Source organism: Hermetia illucens, chromosome 1 (genome assembly GCF_905115235.1).
Source record: "Hermetia illucens chromosome 1, iHerIll2.2.curated.20191125, whole genome shotgun sequence".
NCBI lineage: Eukaryota > Metazoa > Arthropoda > Insecta > Diptera > Stratiomyidae > Hermetia > Hermetia illucens.
In genome coordinates this window covers 165,661,099-165,684,326 of record NC_051849.1, presented here as the reverse complement: position 1 = coordinate 165,684,326, position 23,228 = coordinate 165,661,099, and the positions used below count along the sequence as shown (strand labels likewise).

At 39.0% G+C, this 23,228-nt stretch overlaps 1 protein-coding gene across 1 annotated transcript; it reads right to left on the bottom strand.

The window, feature by feature from the left end:
- Positions 1-22,420: 22,420 nt before the first annotated feature.
- Positions 22,421-22,889, bottom strand: LOC119661210 (cecropin-B1-like). The gene is made up of 2 exons (XM_038070433.1): positions 22,732-22,889; positions 22,421-22,620 (listed from the first exon to the last, which is right to left on the bottom strand). The coding sequence occupies exons 1-2, from the start codon at positions 22,828-22,830 to the stop codon at positions 22,537-22,539; spliced, it is 183 nt and encodes a 60-aa protein (XP_037926361.1). The 5' UTR covers positions 22,831-22,889; the 3' UTR covers positions 22,421-22,536.
- Between the last annotated feature and the right edge of the window lie 339 nt (positions 22,890-23,228).

Sequence of the window (23,228 nt, the reverse complement as noted above, 5' to 3'; positions counted from 1 at the left end):
TACCGGAAGTGGTAAACGCCTGGAAGTTAGGAAGGCAAGTAAACTTCAATCAGTGTAAGACCGCGTAGGATTTGCTTGCGCAGACCACTTGCGAATCCGCGATGAAGATTGGCGCCATAAGTGAACCCTACAGAAACCTTTACGGTGGGGAAAGGGTAGCAGATTCGACAAGTGGAGCGATGATGTGGGCGTGCGCTCGCCAAGCCATGGGTCATTCGGCTAGTGGCTTTATAGGCAAAAATGATCGGAATATTCAAGAGGATGAAGTCCAAAGGTGATGACTCCAAAGCCTAGACCATCAAGTTGGGCAGCAGAGATACGAACGCAAGAGGGCAGTGATCAGTTAGAGATCCACTGGCAAACGAAGAGGTGTTTACCTATCGGTCCCACCGGTTCATTTGTAGATTTGACTTTTGTCTGCTCTGCGCTGACGTATAATATGTACTGGCAAGTTAGCAAGGGCTTCACGTACAGCGTACAAGGCAGGAGACCTATACGCTGGGAATCAACGTCGAAAAAAACGCCAGGATGGTCTGAAGAAGCAATGAATGAACAAACATTCATGGTGGTGTGCCAGACTAGCTTAGCAAGGCAGGAACGGCCCTGGATAGGGATCTGCCTTTCTAGAAGATCCAATGAACTGACCAGCCTTCTACTGGCTTGTCACCGAGTCAAATGAATGGCTCAGAGGGCGGTAGGTAAGACCACTCAGGGGCAAAAGGATTATACCTATAAGAAAGCCCGCAAAGAGCTCAAACTCGCCATTCCATGGAGCAAGCTGGAATGTTTCAAGGGCCTATGTTCGCAGTCGGACATAAACCTGAAAGTAGCGGCTTTAAAATAGTTACGGGACGATTAAGAGGCCGTTCATCTCAGCGGGTCACGTACCTCACACTCTTCTTAAAAATCATCCAGGGATTATTTCCCCAGCAATGGGGGTTCGGACATCTTCCAACGACCCTTGAATGTGACTCCAATTCCGGCAGTCACCAGAAACGAGCTGCTGGAGACTTGCGGCAGAATAGGCGACACGAAAACCATGGGCCTAGACGGTATTCCAAATAAGCCTCTCAAGCTTCCCGTGAAATGTAGACGGGGAATATTCGCGGAGTTGTTCGGAGTCCGCATGTCCGATTGAACCTTTCTTGCTCCCTAAAGCTGATAAACCTCCAAGGAAGCCATGCCCCTGTAGAACCTGACGTCATCTCGACACTATGGGAAAAATATTAGAGTTGGTAATTTACAATAAATTAGTCCCAGTTGTTGAGATCCAAGGAGACCTTTCAGATCGCCAGTATTGATTCCGTAAAATCAGATCAAAATGGTTGCTGGCATGGCCGAAAATGCAATTCACAGGAAAGGGTTGTGCTAGCAAATATTGCATGGTGGTGACCTTGAACTTGAGCAATGCATTCAATTCGAAAGTCTCTGGCGACGATTGGTTTTCCCACCTATTTCGCTGCTATTGTCTATAACTACTTCCGATAATGGACGCTCCCGTATAACACCGATGATGGACCCAAGGAGCACGTTGTCTCCTCGGTACAATTATTTTGCTTCATCTTCAAAAATTTACTGGTCTCCATTGTGGTCTGCTATTTTTGTAACCATGCTGTCCTCATTGACGGTAGATCAATTTTCTCCGAATCTGAACTCCCTGTCGGACAGACCCACCTTTCCTCGATGGACATAAACCGATTGTAAACGATTCATTCGAATAATCTACCGGTGTCATCTATACCTATAGGACGAAGTGGAACTCAGAGACTTATTTCGCTTCCGAAATAATATCAGCTACTATCAGAGATTTCGTCTGTTTGTGGTTTCATTGGGATTTAGCTGAACAGTAAAGAGATTTGCTTCGCTTGTAACTTATGGCAAAAGAGTGTTAATCATATCCCGCAAAAAATTAGAGTTGGTGTTGGGCTGTGTTTGCCTTTCCATGGGTGACCCAATCTTCGGCCCAAGCGTTAAAATCGGTGGTGACTATTGTTTGGGTTATAAGGACTTACGTCGGAAGCTAGTCTTTTTACCATCAATATGAATTCAGCAGCATAACAACTGAATATGTGGACACCACATAGCTTAGTTTCGGCTATTAGTTTCATTTTGGATGACTCAGTTTCCGAAGATCCAAATTCCTTTCTGATCCCAAACATCATTATAGATAATTTTCAAGCACATTTAGAGATCCTGAAATGCGTGGCAATGATTCATTTGTGGAAAGATGAAATCGCCTTATTGGAAGACAGATATCTGTTACTACCTGTGATTTAGTCGATGTTAGTGCCCTGTTTTTCTCTCAGAAGCAAACATTTAGAATTTCCACTACAACCTCTGGCGACGAAAGAATTGGTAAAGTTATTGTAACAATTTGAGTCTCACCATATGCATTCCGTAATCCTACCCTATTGGACTTATGTATCATCATCATAACCTGAGTTGTATCTTTAAGTTTCCGCAAATCTCCGTTTTTGTGGGGATCTCATCCAACTTCTTGCATGTAATCACCATTAGGTCCTGACTCATCTTTGCCTCCCTTACTTTACCTAAACATGATTCGATTGTAGTATATAGATAATGAAACTTACTTTCTAGTTCTACTCTAGTAGTAAAGCACCTTTCTGTGAAAGTATTGAACGATTAACGCAGCTGTCCAGGCCCAGTAACTAACTAACTATCTGTGCAAACAGCATTTCCGTATATGTGGGCTCGCTTGTAGCTGTAATTACAATCGAATCTGGTCACTATCTCCTCTGCTGTTATCTCTACCGTACTTTAGTCCAAGTCTCCACTTGATACATGTGGACCGGTAGGCTCTCATTGGAGAAGTCAATTGATTACATTGGTTGCAGATTCTGCCTTTACGCTTTGAAGTTAACTTTGCGGGTTCTCTATTAATGTCCCTAGGCCTTTTTCAGAGCGCCAATACATTTATCTCATCTCGAAATGTATCCACCGCTCCATCCCAGGCATCTCAGACATTCCGTACTGAGATCAACCTCATCCATACGGATTAAGTGACCCGCCCAACGCAACCTATTGAATTGGACTTCATCCACAACCAGGCAGTCATCGTATCGTTCATAGATGTATGTAGGCTACGGAATCATTTATCCTTATGTAGGGGGCGAAAAATTCGTCAAAGGATTCTCCTCTCGAACTCGCTTAGAATTCGCAATTTTTCTTCCTAAGAACCTAAGTCTCCGAGGAATGCATAAGGACTGGCAAGATCATAGTCTGGTACAGTAAGAGCTTTGACCCTATGGTGAGATTGTTCGAGCGCAACAGTTTTTGTAAGCTGAAATAATCTCTGTTGTTTCATCGTCACAGCTCTTATCGGTTGTGCTATTAATAATAATAATAATCGTTGGGGCAACAATCCACATTGGATCAGGACCTGAAAGTGTGTTAGAGCACTTCATTCAAGACCGTAATGGTGCACTACAGTATATTGTAGAAGCCAATGTGGTCAGCATACGCTCGCCCGAGATTATTAACCTGATTTGACTCAGGTGCTCATTCGCACCCGACGCCAAATCACGATCCAAATCCGACTGCCACCAGTGGGATTTAAACCACGACCGTCCGTATAACAGCCTTGTGCTCTAACCACTCAACTATCCGAACACATGTGTGTTTTGATATTACTCAACCGAAAAATCTAGAAAAAAACTGTGAAGGTATACCGATATGATGTGTTATATCTTGAAGTTAAACCAGCCAGGCAGCTTTTGGGGATATCGAATGGGTGGACCTCGGTGCAAAACCGGGATGTCTGGAGTTCCTTATTAAGGCAGGCCTAGAACGGATAGCGGTTGTTGCGCGGTTGATGATGATAAAAGTTACAGTAGGTCAAAGTTATGTATCTCGTCTAAATTTGCTGAATTCTAAAACATGAAATATCAACATCGCACTAAAGTGAATAGTATGGCATATCAAATACATGAAGTTAAGGGCTAATAACTTACAAATGGAATTGTCGTTCATCCAACCATTCTTATATAAAGATTACACAATACCTTTTATACCCAAAGTGCCGACTTGGTTGGAAATTTTCAGTGAGAATATAATTGTAAAGATCCACGTATGGGTATTTTTCTCGAAGATTGAAAGGTCCTCAATTGCAGCCGTGTAGCCGGGTGAGCAAGATATTCCAACTCATCGCCTTTAATGTTACATCTGGCAAGGGAGTAGCCTCTTAATGGCTGGTGTAGCTGGGAATTGGAGTCGTTAGTTTCATCCTCGTCGTGACATAACGTCTATGATGTCGGGGAAAATATTTATGGGAACAAAAAGCGAAGCCTTTTGATCGTTAAAACAAAAGATTACGCAGCGAAGGATCAAGGCTTACTGTTAGGATCTTAGAAGATGTGGAGCATTCGGAACAACAAGATGGGTCCGATCGACCAAAAACCTGGAAAAGCCGGGAGCAAAATATTAATTTTAAGAGGTCTCTGTAGACAAAATCAAGCCTCTCTTATTCCTCAACGTTATTTACCTCAGTAATTTTCCTAGTATCAGTTACTTCCCGGTTTTGTTTTATTTCCTTTGTGTATTTTTTATATCTCTTGCGGTCTGAACCGCTCCAATACACTCCTTGCCAAGGATCATCCCATCTTTTCTCTAGTCTAAATTGATTGAAAATTAATAGAACTATTATATATATGTATTGCTGAAACCTTCCATTGCATTCATTTTCAAGTTTCTATCCATTTGATATTACTTTTGTCAGATTTGTTTGAAATATACATATGCATATACTATATTGTCCGATCTTTGAGAACCTAGTTAATAGCAATTTTTATGTGAAATTTGTGAAATCGAAAATGATTTCCAAGAGTAATAAATTCACAATAATTGTACAAAACTGTAAATTAATTATTTTATTACAAGTTCAAAAGATCCCAGGCCAAATCGAATTGAAATGAATACGGTTTCCTGCATTAACTACCACAGAGAAAATGCAAGATGAATTGATCTTACAAGACTGTTGGCTCGTCCCTACTTATATCATTGAAAAATACGTAGAATACCATTTACTGGCTCCTTAGGGAACTCACTTTCTGATTCCTTCAACATAATATGTCTTGACATTTTAATGATTGAATCAATCTTCAATGATACAATGCAGATGCTTCATAAAACGTCTATTCACTAACTTCCAATTATCAGAGAACAACACATTCTTTCCAAATCGCTGTTCTTGTGTCTCAAAATGCATAATTTTTTTTCCCATAAAGGTAACTTCCAAATTCTCCTCAATGCATTGAAAGGTCCTGCTAAACCATTTTGTCACTTGCAAACTATGTGATAAACAGCAGGAGTTTGTAAGGAGCCAACTAAGAAATCACTTTAACATCTTACATGCCACTATGGAATTATTTACAACATGTTTACACGCTAATTCGCATTTTAAAAGGGTGCAATAAACATTTTTATCGCCCACTGTTCCGTGTCCATCCAGATTCCCTCAGGACTGGGTTGTAAATTACATACCGTGCCAGACTTTTGCGAGTATCAATAAGAAACATTCCAAAAGTCTTGTCCTATTGAGTATCAGAGTTGGGCCAAAGCAGGACATGTTAAAATGACTTAGCAGACGATCACGGAGTGACATCCTGTGAATTCTTACTGAAATATTTAAAAGGAAATCCTGCGAGGACTATGATAGAAAACTGTCATAGCTGCCACTTTTTGATGGAATAATTCACAGCTTGTGATAGACCCATTGTGTATAACCTGCGTGTGTATGAGCGTCCTATTCACAGCATGAGAGATAAACTGAAACTGTTTTGGTGATAATTTTACGACTCTGTCCAACAAGGTATTTTCTGTAAGTTAACAACTACCAAGTGTCATCAATAATGTTGTATAATTTTGCAGTACTTTTCCAGCTTTTGAATATTCGGGATTCCTTATTCGAAATAATGCTTTTTTTTTTGGTTTAGGAATATTTCTTTGACTGTGAATAAATTTATCTTGAAGAAGGGGTCAATTGAATTAGGAAGAATATTCTTTTTCAGACATTTTCATTACAAAGGCTTAATCCCTCAAAAAATTGTAAAATGTAAATGTAAATGTAAAATGTAAAATGGTCCACAGTTATCGTCTTTCTTTCATTCCAGCTATCTCTCACAAGCAGAAATATTTAGCATGTGCCAGAATCAATCTGTTCAGTTTACTAAGATAAACTTTATGAATATACGAACAAAATGGAAATATCTTAGAAAGAGTTGACTGCTTCAGCCTGACCGAGGGCCAAAGAATCATCATTTAAATATCACATTATATTCTGGGCTTGCCATAGGGCCCTCATGATTCAAGCTCTTTGAACTTTCTTCATTCAGGAGCATGTTCCCAATAATACTTTCATGGCGTACATTCGCCTTTTGTTCGTCGTTCAGCTTCCTTACTTCGGTCTTCGAATTTGGGGTTATGTGTTCTAGGTTATATCACACCTGAGGCGATTGATTATATATATATGATACATTGTACATACTATATGAATTGAAATTATGCCTACCGTAGCTAACGCTGTCTTTTCTAATATTGTCATGCAATATCTCTCTCAGTTATCAGGCGGTAAACCAACTTTACGACGCCGTCCTCACATAGCTGTTTGAAAAAGAGTTCATTATTCTTTTGCCTCTCGCCTCTTTCAGGTTACCTGCTTATAAACTCCATTTATATTTGGCATTACCTGCCCCAGTGAGTGTATGTTTGAAGTGGGAGAGAGGCAAAACCTCTGAGTACTCAGACTCTTATGGTCCATTGTACTCGATTCCCCCGTCTAACGGAATATCCCGGTTCCATTTATGTATCACAGGATTTCCGTTAGTGGATATCATGCTGCCCGCTACAGTTGTAGCACATCAGCACCGAAAAACGGTTGTCTGATGCATCCATAGGCGGGGCACTCACATACAAAATGTTCTGTGGATTTCGCTTCCTCATTACAGGAAGGACACGTATCATCTTGGCATATTCCTATTATGAACAGATGTCCAGTTATTGAATTATGACCAGTCAGAATTCCCACAATACTTCTACGAGTCTTCCTATTTTTCGACAGTATAAACTTTGTCATATGTTTGCTTGCTCCTGACTGGAAAAATTTGGTGTGTTTATCAACATTAAGGCTTTGCCACTTGTCATTATGGAAAGCTTGTTCCAAGTTTTTTATAGCAGCATTAGCCAATACTACCGACAGCCCAATTGCTAGTTTCAGTCCGGGCATGGATGAAATTGAACCTTCTTTTGCTACAGCATCCGTTAGCATAGCGTAGATCCACTTAATTAAAGTTTCATCAACAAGGGCGCACAGTCAAACGCTCCTTCAATATCCACGAACACTGCGAACATTGCGTACTCGCTTCGCAATCGGATAAGGGATCCAAGCAGTACACCGTCACCGCAGGAATACCACAGGGCTCAGTGTCGGGTCCTCTCCTGTGGAACGTCATGTACAATGGGGTCCTTGTCCTTCCCGTACCAAAGGAGGCCCCGATAATCGGTTTCGCAGATGATCTAGCTATGGTTGTCGCGAAACAACCTGAAGACGTTGAAGTGTACGCTAACGAAACCATTAGCGCTACAAAAGCGTTCAGCTTGATTTTACAGAACAAAAAACAGAGGCGGTCTTGGTTACGTAGGAAGAGATTTCGAGTTGGTGGTCACATCATCACTTCGAAATCGGTTATGAAACACCTGAGAGTGATGATTGACGCTAAAATCAATTTCAAGTGACACCTGGACTATGGCTGTGAGAAGGCGGCAAATGCAAGCGTATCAATTACACGGATGATACCTAACATTTGAGGACCAAGATACAGTCACAGATTACTTGTGGTCGGAGTGGTTCGCTCCACACTATTATACGCGGCACCAGTTTGGGAGAGAGCACTAGCATGTGAGAGTAATCGAAAGAGGAGCCTGGAAGACTCCCTGAAAGTCAACCTAAACCCGCAGAAAATCGTTAGGGAGATGCTGAAGTCGGAGAGAAACGATGAACTCTGCAATCAAAAGTATAGAGGAGGAACTTCGAAAAGCGGAGTCTGCAAGGAGGACGCGAAGAACGGAAGGTTTGGTCGCTTAAAGCGAAATCCACCCCGCGAAATAATGCTTAGTGACGGTTCCGCGGGGAAGGAAGAAGGAGAAAGTGGAGGTGGTTTTTGTGAGTGAGAATTCCACACACTGCTGCAACCTAGCGCGACAGTGACTTTGTAAGACTTCAACCTGCATCCTTATAAAAAGGCAGAGAGACAAACAGATAGTGAATCGATTTTAATAAGGTTTTGTTTTACACAAAAATTACTTTCTATACTATAATGCCCTTAAGTAGGAATTTTACTTTCCAAACGCACACTTTCAAGTTTTATACTATGACGTAAGACTGGGGTCCGCAGCCTCTTAATACATATTCTCTCACTCAGGTCCCCTTCGTAGTTGCGCCATACATAGTTCGATAAAATTAGTTTGCCCATATATTCTACACTATATCTAAATGTAATTGATGCCAACAAAAATTTAATTCCGCGGATCCGACACACGGGATGACCCCCTTAAGTTACAGGATTTCCAACAAAATCTCTGCCTGAAATAATTTTAAGACCAATCGAAAGTTTAGTTAGAAGTTCTGGGCAAATTGGTGCATTAAAAAATTAAATTAAATTAAAATTTGCAACTGGCAAAAGACCTTTTAATTTCGAATCCAATCAACATGATTGATTATATAATTTTAGTAGCTGAAGGCAGCTGGTCAACGTAAGAAATGGTAATAAAGCTTTAATAGTTTAGAATGACACACTACTTTCATCCTGAAATTCAATTGTTTATTTATGTAATTCTTAATTGCAGCGCGGCTTTTGTTTTCACATGCTGCAAGACCCAACGATCATTGGCGCCAAAGAGTGAATATAATTCACCAATTCTACCACTTAGGCTTTTCCTTGATACCTTTGACGAGACGTGAATGTCATTATCATTATCACTGTGAATTTCTAGACTGAATTTGCACTCCAATTTCTTCCCATCCACAGTACGAAATAATATCACATCAATTGAGCTAATTCCAGAAAACGTCCCTCATTCAAAATAAATCGAAATATATTCATTGAAACGAGAAACTTCTCTACAATCCTCCACAATAATTGATTACCAGCACTCAATAAAAATAAATATCCGCAAAATCCGCAAGAAAAACGACTTAAGTCTTCTTTTCTCGAAATCAATAAAGCCCTCGAGAAATGAAAATACTGCATCAACAGAATTGTTCCTTGAGCGATCGACAGACAGAAAAAAAATTATACAAGAAATGAAAGCCCAGCGAACAACAATGACTCCACTTTTCCTTATTTCCATATCCTTTGTGGATACGCTTAGATGTACTCATGCAACGAATTGTCATCTTCCTGCATACCACAATCGGCTGAAATATAAGACAAACTCATAGCCTAGTCTCCTGTAGAGGGTGCTACAGACAAGGAGTGTATAGCCATACTGCAGCAAATGGAACGTGACTTAAAACAAAAGAGGCTATTCAAGGATTTTTTCAATGGCGGCCATGTTTTATAGACACATTCTATCCGGTCGACTCTTGTATCCTTTTTTCCGTTCTTCTTGCAACAATAGCGAACGATGAGGACAATGATGAAAATAAGAGTAGAACATTGTGAGGAGAATATGTGAAGAGCACTGATGCCGGGGCGAAAATATTTTGTAAAACCCGGAAAACTTCAATTTCTTATCGACGGAAAACATTGTTAGAAAGTATCAATAGATTAATAATATGGTTGGTGGCTTTTGAGGGTGAAGACTGAATTGTCTTCATCACACTTATACTATATGCATACCCGAATAAAAGTTCCGAAGTCCAATGTCTTGAAAGAATTTAATAGAAAGTGTAAGTATTTTCGTTTGAAAGCCCAATGCTGCCGAATTCTAAATTCAGTGAAGACATTGATTATTCCTTTTAATAAGCTCCCAATGAACAAAATCCACTTATTTCCATCTAATTAGAGCCTGATTAACATTTGACATACACTACCATTTCGTTATGCATTATCACCCACTCAACACCAATTAAGCTGCGCCGGAGTGCATTCAACCAACAAACATAATCATAACTCGTTGTAATCCCAATTCCAACTTCTAAATTTGATGAGCCATCATAGTAATTAATTACCCAATGGGCATAACCATTCTCCCCGAAAACATAATGAGGCCCTAATCGTGTTAATTTATAACATCACACTCAGATCGCACCCTGATAATTAGTCGCTTCGGTAACACGACCCAGCAAAGGGACGTGAACTCCAGCCTTTGGAAATATCTTCGACTCCCGTATCCAGAAACATATGTTCATATGTTACATTATTATGATGCCCACTTATAACAATGTTTCATCTAAGGCATTTGAAGTTGATGATGTTATCTTGGCATTTTCCCTAAGTGCTTTCAGGAAGGGTTTATGTCTCATAAGACGTACTTTATGTGCTTCTGGTTTCTCATAGATTAATCCAACTGCGGTATAAGATATGAGGTGTTTTGAAAATTGAAGGTGGAATGGAAAGATACTTTCGGGTGATTGATTTCCTTTTGCAAAACATATTTTCACTCATGGTCTTGTACCATTATTTAATCCTTAAAAGGTGGAAGAGATAAAATGTGGAAGATTATGAGTTTTGAAAGCACAACGAATTCAGATACACTCTTTTTCGGGATTTTAAGTGTAGTCGTATTTAACAAAATACTGGTATTCCATTTATATGCAACGAGATTTTATGATCTCCAGAACCAAAATGGAGCAAAACCTATATGTACTATATTCCACGATTTTAATTAAACTATAAAATAGAGTATCTTATCTGTGAGGTGTTTGAATGGTTAGAAGAATGAAAATATAGGTTCCAACTTCCTTTTCAGTTCGATTTATGCCATTGATTGGCATTCTGACCTGCAACGCCGAATCGTGACTACTACTACTCACAAATAAAAACTTTCTTGAATTCAAGTATTGTTTTATACTAGTTAAACCTCGCAAACGTTGTTCTGCCTAAAAACACTGCCGATTTTCGTCGTGTACTGGAAGAAGTAAATAAATCAGATGATAAATTAGCCTTTGTACTAGGTTCCCTTATATTCGAGGAGGGCGACCAGACCCGAGTCTACAATGGACATTATCTGAAGTCGCTCTTGCCATGAAGTTTACGGGAAGTTATCTGGTACCATCGGGATGGGGATGGCCTTCACTGCAGACATTTACGTTAACCCCCTGGGTGGGGATACCATATTTTGCAATATTTACCGCTCCAAACGATACCATTTGAAAGTATGCATCGTATTACCGAAGATTTGTAGTTCGTATGATAAGTTGTTGAGATATTTCGGCAGCCCTTCAAGAGAATTCGTTCCCGTTCCTGTCGTGATTCTAGTTATTCATTGTTCTCAGCAGCTCTGTTGGCTGGCAGTTTCCGTGCATACCTGCCGATCTTGCAATGTCCGTTTTTGGGTCTCACCATTCAACAGCCACTACTTGTCATGACGGTTCCTTGCAAGTTGCATAAGTTTGTCCGTGGCGTCAGTTAGAAGCAATTGACAAAAACGTGGCCAGTACCAAAATATTTCTTATTAAAAACCACATATACAGATTGTCCAAAAAGACAACCATAATACTTAAAGAGCTGTTGGAGCAACTCACAAGAATCCAGAAAAGCATTAAATGATCTTAGTAAAAAGTTTATGGGTTTCGGGAAATTGGCAGTTCAATGGAATTCGTTAAAATCGTTCGCTTGGATCAGATCTTCGAGTGTCACTCCTAACAAAAGTCATGTTCCTAGATTCAGAGTTCGGATTTTCTATACTAACGGTTGAGGGAACTATACTGGGCGTACTTATCAACAATAGAATAGCCTAGGGACAAGCAGAACGTTTCCATTTGTGTCCGTCTTCCCTTACCTATTCTTTCTTTTCGGGGAGGGTAAAACGCCTTAAAAAATTCATAGTCCGGGGTGAAGAAATCGAAACGCCGATCGAGTGAATTGCAGTGTCGTTACAGTTTATTGCCCCAATACTCATGGCAAACAATTGAGGACGTTTTAAATGGGATCCCAGGGATGCGAAGACAGTACCTAACACCGCTAAGAGTCGCTCAACAAAATCAGAGCGACTCTACGTCCTTGGATATTTTGGCGGTTATGCCGTCAACCACCAGGCACGGAAGACCTAGGCATTGTATACTTTGGAGGAATCAACTGAACGAATTTATCGTCTGCGCATATTATTGTGTCACAGATTTAGAACAGAATCAACCACCACCGATTTCCGGAAGTAAGTCATGTTCCGGAACAGAACGCCGCCAACCAGTACCAGGTGATAGTGTATAATAACCGAGTTGCTCTACTAACTAGGCAATAAATCTTCCAAGAACTTTCCCTTGAGCTCAATGTGGAGTCATCAACTTGCCGGACTAGCCAAAGGAGCAACAAAACCCAGTAACCAGTTGCATTAAACTGAAAATCTCCTGTTTTAATTCTATGGAAAACAAAATGAACTGAATTGGTTTCAAAGAATTAGCATTACTTAAATCCATACAAGAAGCAATTAAATTGACAGCAGAACTTAATTTAAATTTAATTGATTGAGTGGAATCACCTCTCTCCACCGACTTACTGTGCGTTCGAACTCCAACTGACATCGAAAAACACTTTTCGCTGTCAAAAATTGTTTTTCGGTGTCATGACTGCACGATTCACATTCACAAGTTGCACGTTCCGCCACAACACTCCACCCCCAGCTGAAACTAAGGGGGGGGGGGGGGGGAACTCGGCTACAGTAAGTCGAAGCGGAAACGTCACTCGCCTCTAGCCCTGGTCGCATTTTCTTGCTGGACGAAGGGCTTTAGTCGAGCCAAAGAAACCTGTTTGGTCGTGCCCCCGGGTTGAAACTATAATAATGTTGGCCTCGCTCGAGGACTTCGAAGGGGTCCTTATAAGATGGCCGCAGCAGCTTCCAAGGAGCGTCCGTCCTAATTAGGATGTACGTACAGAATTCGAGATCTCTGGGCACGGCAGTCACGATTTTTGCGTGGTTTGTGGATGGTGGCGGCTTCAGACGTCGAGTCCCGACTTGATGTGGAGGACAGAGTCGCTGGGGAGTCTCAGATTCTCCCCGTATTCAAGCTCCGCGGAACTTGCAGTAAATTCTCCGCGATTGGCTATTCGGAAGCCAAGATAGACAAGTTCCCGGAACTGCGATCGACAAAAGACATCTTGGGTAATTATAGTGGCCTTCAGTTGGACTGCGGGTGGTGAGCGGTTGTCCGGTGCCGTTTAAAGCCGAGGAGTTTGCCAATTCTGAGAAAAGGGAGGACTCAAACTGCGTTCCTTGGTTGGTGGAGACTTTTACACAAGATTGTTTAGTAATATATTTCAGAGGTGTAGCCTCAAACCACCACGTGAACCTATCGATGATTGTCAGGCAATACTTGGAACGGTACGACTTCGCATAGGGCCAATGATGTCGAGGTGGATTGTATAGAAACGCTTGGTGGACCGAGGGAACACTCTTACCTCTTTCCTCACATGCTTTGTTGTCTTGCACTTCTGTCATACGAAGCATTGTCTGATCCAAGAATGAATGTCCTTGTTCATGGACGATCAGAAATACTTCGCTGTGACTAACCGATACGTTGTCCGGTGCGCCAGATCGCGAACTGCGTGAAATACTTCCTTTCGGAAATCGGCCGGAATATATGGCTTTGGTCCCTTGTCTGAGATCTCGCAGTATATACTGAATGTTGGGCCGTAGATAGGGAACTCCTCTATCACACGTGACAAAGCGTCAGCAACCATGTTATCTTTTCCATAGCCATACGAGAGTCTTTGGTTAACAGTTTTCAGAAGCGGGACGCTCTAAACCGCTTGCAACCTGATAGGGTGCAGTTGGATGCTTTCAGGGGTAATCAGGTGGCAGAGAAATCTCGCTTGCAATTGGAAGCATTTGCATTTCGACGTTAAGTACTACGCCGGCCTGAAGGAAACGTTGCAAAATGGACTCGAGGTGTTCTAAATGCTCGCGCTCAGAGGAACACGCGACCAGAATATCATCCACATACACGAAACAGGAGTTGAGGTTTCGTTGCACAGAGCTCACATGACTGGAGGATATGAACCCAAACGCTAGCAGGGTTATTTAAACTCACCACGAAAAACCTCAGGATCACAATAGAAATGCTAACTGTTAATTGCAGGCTAAATGATCACTTCGTGAAATTAGATATATCCGCGGCCACTGTCACCAGATTCTTACAGTGCCGGAACCTCCTTACGTGTACGTGCAAGAAGTAGGCTAAAGAATACTTAGTATCAAGTTGGTAGCAATAATGTATAAATTGTAAAAATTAACAAAAAAAACCATATTTTAAACTAACAAAAACAACGCAAATGTGATGGCCACTGTGGGTTCTTAAAATTGTTTGATAACGGTTTACAAACAGAGAAGAAAAACGGTAAGAAATAAAAATCTAATTTTACAATAAGTTGTCAGGAAATGGTCAAAAAACTTGACAGAATTTCTTGGCCTTGGTGGCAAATAAAGAAATAGGGGTTAACTATGGCTTTTGGAGCGCCAGGAATAGCGGTCCCTAAAATTAGACAGTTTTATCATTCGGGAAAGCATCCTTCTTTAACTTATGTAACTTTATTGGTTTTTCTAGCAAATTCTTTCACATCTTTTTTTATTCAGAGAAAAAAATAAATGTATGATGAATATTAGTGGAAATATGGGCATATTATAGAAGTGTTGACACCATAACTTGTTAGATTCAGTATCTTTAGAAATAGTTCCTATTCCTTCCATTCTTTCCACTTCCTTCCAATCCTCCCTACTTCAAGTCATTTAAAAGCTGTTGCCAATATATTGGAAATTGTAAAAAAACCTCATTAAAATCTGTTTGCTGTCTGCCTATCGAAGGCACTTTTCTCCAAAACGACTGGATCGATTCAAACGAAATTTGGTGTACATATGTAACTATGAAATTCCAAGTATACAGTGAGTGACATAAATTTATATGAAGTTTAAAGGGAGGGGATAACATTTTATCCACTCAAAATACTCGCGTGGAGTATCAAATGAAAGGTCTCAATTAGGACTTTCACAAGAATTTTGGTTTCGACGTAAATTATCAAATGAGTGAGGGTTCAAAATCCGCAAAATTAAGGTGAGACAGGACTCAAAAAGGCCTCAAAATATATTCCATTCCAACATTTACTAAAACAAATTTGCCGACTATTACCAATTTTTTAAATTAACGGAAAAAACTGACTTAATATTTCATTCTAGGGGTATGCTGAAGCAGCATTGTAAGGCGCATAATACTGTAAAATTTCGTGGAAATCTGTTTACCGGTATCAAAGTTAGGGCAGTTCAAACTTTTCCATTCCGCAAGAATTTACTGCATCTTAAGACATGCGAATAAGATGCTGATGTCATAATTAACGAGAATAATTATAATAACAGTGAAATTCTGAGGTCCTATATATGAAGAAGTTACTTTCCCCCAGTCCTTTCTAAGATTTTATGTGAAACAAAACCTTACTAAAATCGATTCAATACCTGTCTGTCTGTCACACCCGATTTACTAAGTAACGGCTAAACCTATTGTCACGAAATGTGGTGAGGTGTGATCTGCGAACCCCTTTACATATAGCAAATGATCCCATTTTCAGTTAAGTCTAAAGGGGGCTCTGTATTCATGCGGAAGAGGGCTCAACATTTTTTGCGCTGAATGTGGTCGTGTGGGATATCAAGTGAAAAGACTCAATGAGTATTTTTCAAAACTGGTTCTATTTTTGATATTGGGCGAAATATAAGGGAGTGAGGGGTGCAAATGTGAACACAAAAAGTGAAACAGGTCTCGTTCGCAGAACTTATCCAACCGAAAAACTTAAAAAACTTGCAATCCAATCTGAACTCAAATAGAGTTAATAATAGCTAGAAAATTTGGCATCAGTATAAGTGATAAGACAGGACGCCATTTGAAGTAAACCCAACTATTATTAACAAAGTAGTAGATGGTGCTGCTTGACGCCAGCTTTTCAGAAGGATTATCAGCGAATTTTTCAACAGGCTATAAAAGATAAATGGGAGCAAATATTCTTACTAGATATGAATCAAAATATGTAGTTTTCAATGTGCTAACAACTTCGCTCAAAAAAACTTTTAAACCTATCTTTAGAAATCTAACAGATCGATTTTAATTTTTTCCTCAGAGAAAAATGATTTTCCGGTTAGGAAAAAATAAAATAGATATGCTATTTGCAAAATGTTTGGAAGTTTCGTTGCTTGGAGGAATTAGCACATTGAAATCCACAAAGTTTCATTCATATCTAACAAAACATAATTGGTCAAATCTATCTTTTGTAGCGTGTTGAAAAATCTACTGATCATTATTCTGAAAAGTTATAACCCCCGCCTAAAACGTGGACGTGATGACTTCATCATATAAAGTGAGCTCCTATGAGCTGCGGGTCAAAAGGAAACATCTTCATTTTCCATTTAAAGGCTCTGTTTTTAAAACAAAATATAGCCATTGTAGGTATCAAACAAAAGGTCTCGATCAGTACTTTTCAAAGCCGGTGTTGAGATTTATTCGAAAGGCGGGGAGTGCGAAGATGGAAAGTGATCATTTCTTCAACGGACCCATTTTCAGAAGCTACCCAACCGAACAATCTGAAAAAAATCATAAAGCTGCATTTATACGATGTCCAGGTCTCTCCATATCGATATCTACTTAAATTAAGTTAATAATAGTATATTGCTATGTTTTTGGAAATATTGACTGGAAATGCCCTTAAGTTTATCCTAGAGTTACACACAATAAGATAAATTATGAAATGAAGCATTACATCCACAAGTTTGATGAAAATCGTACTATTACTAACAAAGTGACAGTAGTTCAAAGTTGTCTTTTTTGTGTAAATTTACTGCAATATCATATTAAATTGAATAGCTTGACTTACTAAACATACATACATATTACGGGCTAGGTACAAAGGGGATAGTCTTGCACTCAAATATACTTACATAAAAAACAAACAAAACCTTTCGTACTTCCTAGATTCCGGTTTCCCAACTTTTTTTTTTGTAGTTATTTATGTATCAGTACTAATTACTCAAGAAACCCATACATACTCGTATTTGTTTATGTCAATGAAGTTTGCAAGAATTATCCAGTTAAGATGGATGTGAATTATATATATCTACTTAGAAAAAACTGCGTTTGCAGTAAAAGCGTGAAAAGGTTAACACTGCTTACTTACGTTAACCTATGCACATACTTCCACCAGGCAAGGAGTGTCAAAAAGCGAAAGAATTTGGTATTTAAGGGTGGAACTCACTATTTGACTAGGCCTAAGAAATCTGGCCGATTTACCTTGCTGGTGCAGTCTACTAATGTGTGGATTTGGGTGGTATTCTGATCTTTCGAAAGACCTTTCCAAAAAATTGAGAAAAAATCCTCTAAGTAGTCTGACATTTGCTCGCCGGTATACTTCGGGGTTCCGGCCGCTCTCTTTGGTCTTCCAATTGTAAGACAGTCCAGTGCAGCATCTTAATATCTGGCCTTCGAAGGCTATACAGTTTTCGATGTGTTTCGATAAGCATGTGATCCATGTTGGGGCTCCGTGCCATATGCTTGGTCGTATTAGGGTTTTATATAGAGTCACTCTAGTTTTGGAGTTTAGACCTACCGTCTTACGTAGAAGAAAGTAGATTCGGGGCACCGCGCCTTACTGATAGCAAGCTTAAGGTAAGGATTGAACTTTAGGAATACATTGAATTGGATACCAAAATACTTGATCGGTTCTCATATGCTCACTGTGGCCTTTATATTTGGCATTACAGGAACAGTCTCCACCAAAGCCAGACCCAACCAACAATAATGGCATTACCTCTCAAGATGCAGGAGACGAGCGCCTTTATTGCATTACTAGTCAACAGATTTGTTCGAACGAGACTGGTGAAAAACAACGCGCCGAATGTAAGCCCGCGACAGTCCAGATATTACGACAGCACCAAATCTTAACTTTTCGATTCATTTTATCAGGACTTGGTGGCTTAGGAGTGGTGATGAGTACTTCAATAACGTGTTAGGTAGATGTGTATTTCAGTAAATTGCGTCTTTCAATCACCGCGCGATTGAAGCTGATATCTACTTGACAACGCCCTTATTAACTAACTTTTATGATGAGTACAAGATTCCATCATGCTAATACTTATACTTCCCAATTTTATCTACAGTACTTGCAATCTGAATATATTTAAAGTGTCTTTAACAGATAAAACAATGACTATATTCTGTTCGAGCTACAACGTCCTAGAACTTAGCTTATGGTCTAATTTGATTTATTTATTTTAAGTCTCATGGGTCAGACTATTCTAAGCCCGATAAGATTCTCTTCTATAATTTTCATTAATGAGATTCATTATGCTCACCTAATCTGAATTTGATTCTCGGCTTTGCTAGAACAATCTTAAGTTGTAAATATTCATATTTCAATATTCAAAATTTCATTTGAACAGGCTTCTAAAGTTATATTTATTTTTCGAAGATAACAGAACTGATGTCGCTTTACACATAATACCATTATATACTTAATTGGCTGTTCTGACAGTATACATTACCTTATTTTATGTATTCGTTCTGTTTAAAACATAGATACTTATCTAAATTATCCTCTAACCTTCGAATGTATGAATCGAGTAAATATCTTCCATTGTTATTGTCAGCAACTATTTAAGAAATTACCACAGCAAGTGAAACTGCTCTAAACGACTATACAAGTTGACATTGCTAATTTGTCCAAGTCGAAAAAAGGACCTTCACACTTTAAAGTCGCTAAATTTTTGGCCAAGCTGTGGCTGGAAAAGTATCAACACTCAACTCATAATATCTTTATTAATGTGTTTACGGTATGTTTTCCTTGCTGGGCATTGTATCTGTCTGTCAGCGTTATAAAACTATTAAGAAATAAATGAACAAAATTCCGCGAAGATCTGCTCGGTGACCCCGAAGAAATTTGAGGCTATGGCATGGGTTCTGTGTGTGTCCTCTAAATAATTTTCCTTCGATGATCGTTAAGAATTTGGTTGTCAAATAGGTGGAGGTCAAGGATCCTGGATAATAGGGTTTTACTGCTGTTTTGGTTGTAGATTATGGATTCTGGTTATTGGTTAGTTGGTAAAAATTTTCGAAGGCTACGTATGGTTTGTAGGGTATTAATGGTTTTAGGTATGTGCATACTCTACTTGGGTAGAATGCTAAGTTTATGAGGAAACATCCAACAAGCCTATAAATTACGGAAAATACAAGCATTTTTTCTGTTTAGAAAAAAAAATATTGCGAAATTTGCATAGAAATACTTTCGACATTTTAAAAGAATAAATTGTTCCACTTACATATATATCCATACTACATACCGATATGTACCTGCAATGGGATGCATCTCATGCTGTGTATACGCAAGTGCGCAAAGTAGGACTTCCATTGGCGATCTAGTTCCAACCAATAGGAGCATTTGCGCAACTTTGTTCCTTATGCAATTGTATATTTTCCCCAGTGTGGGACTTCCAGTTCATGGATTGAAAAATTCATCATCTGGAATTGTATAACGACGTGACGAACTAAAAGCTTTCAAAGGACTTTCAAGGAGGACTTTATGTGTGTATTACTGGAAAATATTCGGGAAATCGGCTTTCATGATTCCCTCTTTTTGAATGGGCTCTAATTTACTCTATTCCTTCTGTGTAGAAGTTTTATGGTTACGTGCTTGGCGTAGGCATTCAGCATTACGTTCCGTGAATCATATGACTCTTACCTTTATGGGTATACATACCGTGTTTGTGTGGCTTCAATATTTCCACAAGACTCATACAATCCATTTTCAATTTCCTCTGAGAACATTACTTAGCAGCAACCGTGATGCTAATGTAAGGATTAACCTGTCACTGAAATCGAATAACGTAACACACATTCTTCGGCTTAATGTCAACTGCATATCTTACTCATATATGGAAATTAGTAACTTTGCAAGTCGTTTAAATTTCAAAGAATTCTTTTAGCCACCCATCACATATTGCAGCCATTGAATGGTTTCATAATGCGCATGTTTTTCAATGTTTTCCGATTTTTGTAAGTTTTCCCCCAAAGCAAGTTCAAATATTGACAAATCCGATTAAATATGAGTTGAATCAATGACTCAGCTTAAAATATGGAATATTTAAAGTATCGAACTCAGGACTTTGTTAAAAATGCTATTAGTTTTGCATTTCTAGTCCGCAGATAAACATCAATAATTGTTCAAACGGTCATGAAACGCAGTACGATGAACAACTCGAATGCATTTTGTCTTATTAACTGAAGCATTGAAAATTATTTTCCGATAGTTTAGCGTGGTAAAAGTTAATTTAATCACCTGCCTGTTTCTAGTTTTTGTATAAAAATAATAAAAAAATATGACGAGTGCCAATCATACCACTTTCTGCAGCTTCAGCAACTACTCCAGCAATACTCAACAGAAACTTCAAAGGGATCTTCTATGACAAACTGGGAAAAATCTAGAATGGTCGCCCTAAATATAACATTATAACTTCATTAGGAGATTTGAACGCCAAATAAACTTCTGGCAGCTAATGCCTTCGAGAATGAAATGGATAAACTCGATATTGTTGATGGAAAAATTTTCGTAATTTTATTTTCGACGAACATATTATCACCTGTTTCTCATCGTCGGACTGCTTTATGCAGGAGAGACATTCTAGAGGAACTTATAGTAATTATCCGATCGAAATAGGATCCCGTGCTGCAACGAGGTAATAGTCAGTAGAGTTCGAGCTCAAAAATGGAACCCACCAGGGTTGCATTGTGTCACTAATATTTTTTCCCTGTGACGTTCTGCTTGCAGCCCTATCCGGAGAACCGAACGGTTTCAATGTTAGGTTCTGACAGGAAAATTTTGGTGTGTTTAGCAGCATTATGCCTGTCATTATGGAAAGCTTGTTCCCAATCCTTGGGAGCAGCATTAGCCTATGCTACTGATACCCCACTTAATGGTTCCGGTTTGGATATGGAGAAAATTAAACCCTCTTTTGCTAAAGCATCCGAAATTTCGTTTCCCACTACACCAAAATAACCGCGTAGTCAGAGTAATTCCGCCGTATTGAATGATTTTTGAAGTGATCAAAGGACTGCACAACACCCTAAATACAGCTTGACTACCGCTACAGATTGCGATGCGCCTGCCCTTCAACCGCCCGTCAATCACCCAGGTTGCCGTTCTTTGGATTGCATACACTTCAGCCTGAAAGACCGTTGCATATTGTGCCAAGAAAGAACCCACTTTTCGTTTTTATTCGGGAGATAGATCTCTTGCTTCAGAATCCTGTTCTATTTGGGAGCCATCGGTGTAGAAGACGTTAGTATATTCTGACACGCATTCTTCTGGTTCATCCCAGTTTATTTTCATAAGACATCGACATTTTACTACCATCACTGACGCAAAAAAAACATGCCGGCCCATTTCTGTAGATGGGCCACAAAGTAATAACGCCAGATACCTTGGCTTCCTCTTCGACCGATACTGGAAAATACGTATTCATGCTGTAGTATCTACTGGCTAATGAATTGACGTTCAATAATAGTGAACCATTAGAAAGCGGGTCTTTTGTAGAAGTCGTTAGCGTATGGTAGCAAATACACCTCGGTTCATCAAGAATCATAGCTTAGATCGCGATCTAAATAACCATCTCAATTGATATATTTCGATTAAGTTAGTTTTGCATTTTTCAGTTTTTCTCGATATTTTTTTAATTTGTATAAATATTTTGTTATCTAAATTTATTCAAATTAAAAAATATCAAGAACAACTAAAAGAAGCAAATCTGACCTAATCCAAAAATCTAATCACTTAGCGGCAATTAATGTACATCCTGTTTAATCCCTAAAATTTGATGACATTATTGTTAGTTCTGCGAAAATGAAAGATGCAGTAATAAATGAAGCTGTTGAAGCCAAGGGCTTGATTTCAAGCAAACCTCAAAGGGAGATTAGAATTATATTATCAAGAGGAAATCATATATAGCATGTAGGTCATTATTGTGTTTGATTTAATAAAATTGTCAACGAACTCAGCACTTTCTATACAGATGACTTGGAATAGAACTTGACATTACTTGGAAATGGCACGATCCTTATTTCCAAAAACTAGTTTCGGATATAACATAATAAGTGATTGGGAATTAGTCACAGTTTCACTTATTCCATCGATAACTCACAATTTGGGTGAATATAATCAATGCCATTAGTTGCCAACTTCATATTCAAAAATGGTTTTATAAAAAGCTATTGAAAAATACGGAAAACTTCGCTGTCATCCTTATTTTATTACAAAGCTGCTGAGTTGAGTATCCATCGTGCTAAATTATAAACAAATTATGCGGCCATTTTAAAGGGGGGAATCTCTGCTTGCCAGAATTTTCTTAGCAAGTAATCAATCCACAAACAGTTCCGACAACTTCAGCTCCTTTTTCGATTCCGCTAACTACTTTTGAGCCAGCGTGTCCCTGAAATGAGGAAACAAACATTGATTAAGGTTATGAAATGCTAATATAATTCATATACACAATTAATCATTATTAAATTTAGCAGCCCCTTAAAATTTAGAAAATACTTACGATTTTCTTCAAAGCTTTGGACAATTTCGAGGCCTCAGTTTGTCCAGCAATGACAAGCAAAGCGATGACGAGGAAAGCGAAGATTTTGCCGAAATTCATTTTGGTTGATAGCTTGCTAGGGTGTTAGTCCAGAAAACTGATTTTTTTCTGACTGCAATCTCCTTTTATATGTATTTAAGCTAATCTAAAATTCTTAATCTGTATTTACATCTCATACATATGTTGTTACCTTCACAACAGACATTAGAGTAACTGTTATCAATTATAATCGTGAATGATTGACATGTGTCCAATTCGCAGGTAATTCGAAAATTTTATCTGATTTTTGTTGATACTATCACGTCTTTAGAGGGACTCTGCTGATTCGAAAGTTTCGCTAATTGTTCTTAGTTTTTTTTCTTAGTAACTTAATATATTAATAGAATCCTATTATTTCGGCCGATTTGTTTGTGAATGATAAGATAAATTCATTGTTCTTCAATTATTGCCATGAATCG

Coding starts and splice junctions, on each gene's coding strand:
- LOC119661210 (XM_038070433.1), bottom strand. CDS start 22,830: ATGAATTTCGGCAAAATCTTCGCTTTCCTCGTCATCGCTTTGCTTGTC. Junction 22,621..22,731: donor CCAAAGCTTTGAAGAAAATC/GTAAGTATTTTC, acceptor TCCTCATTTCAG/GGACACGCTGGCTCAAAAGT.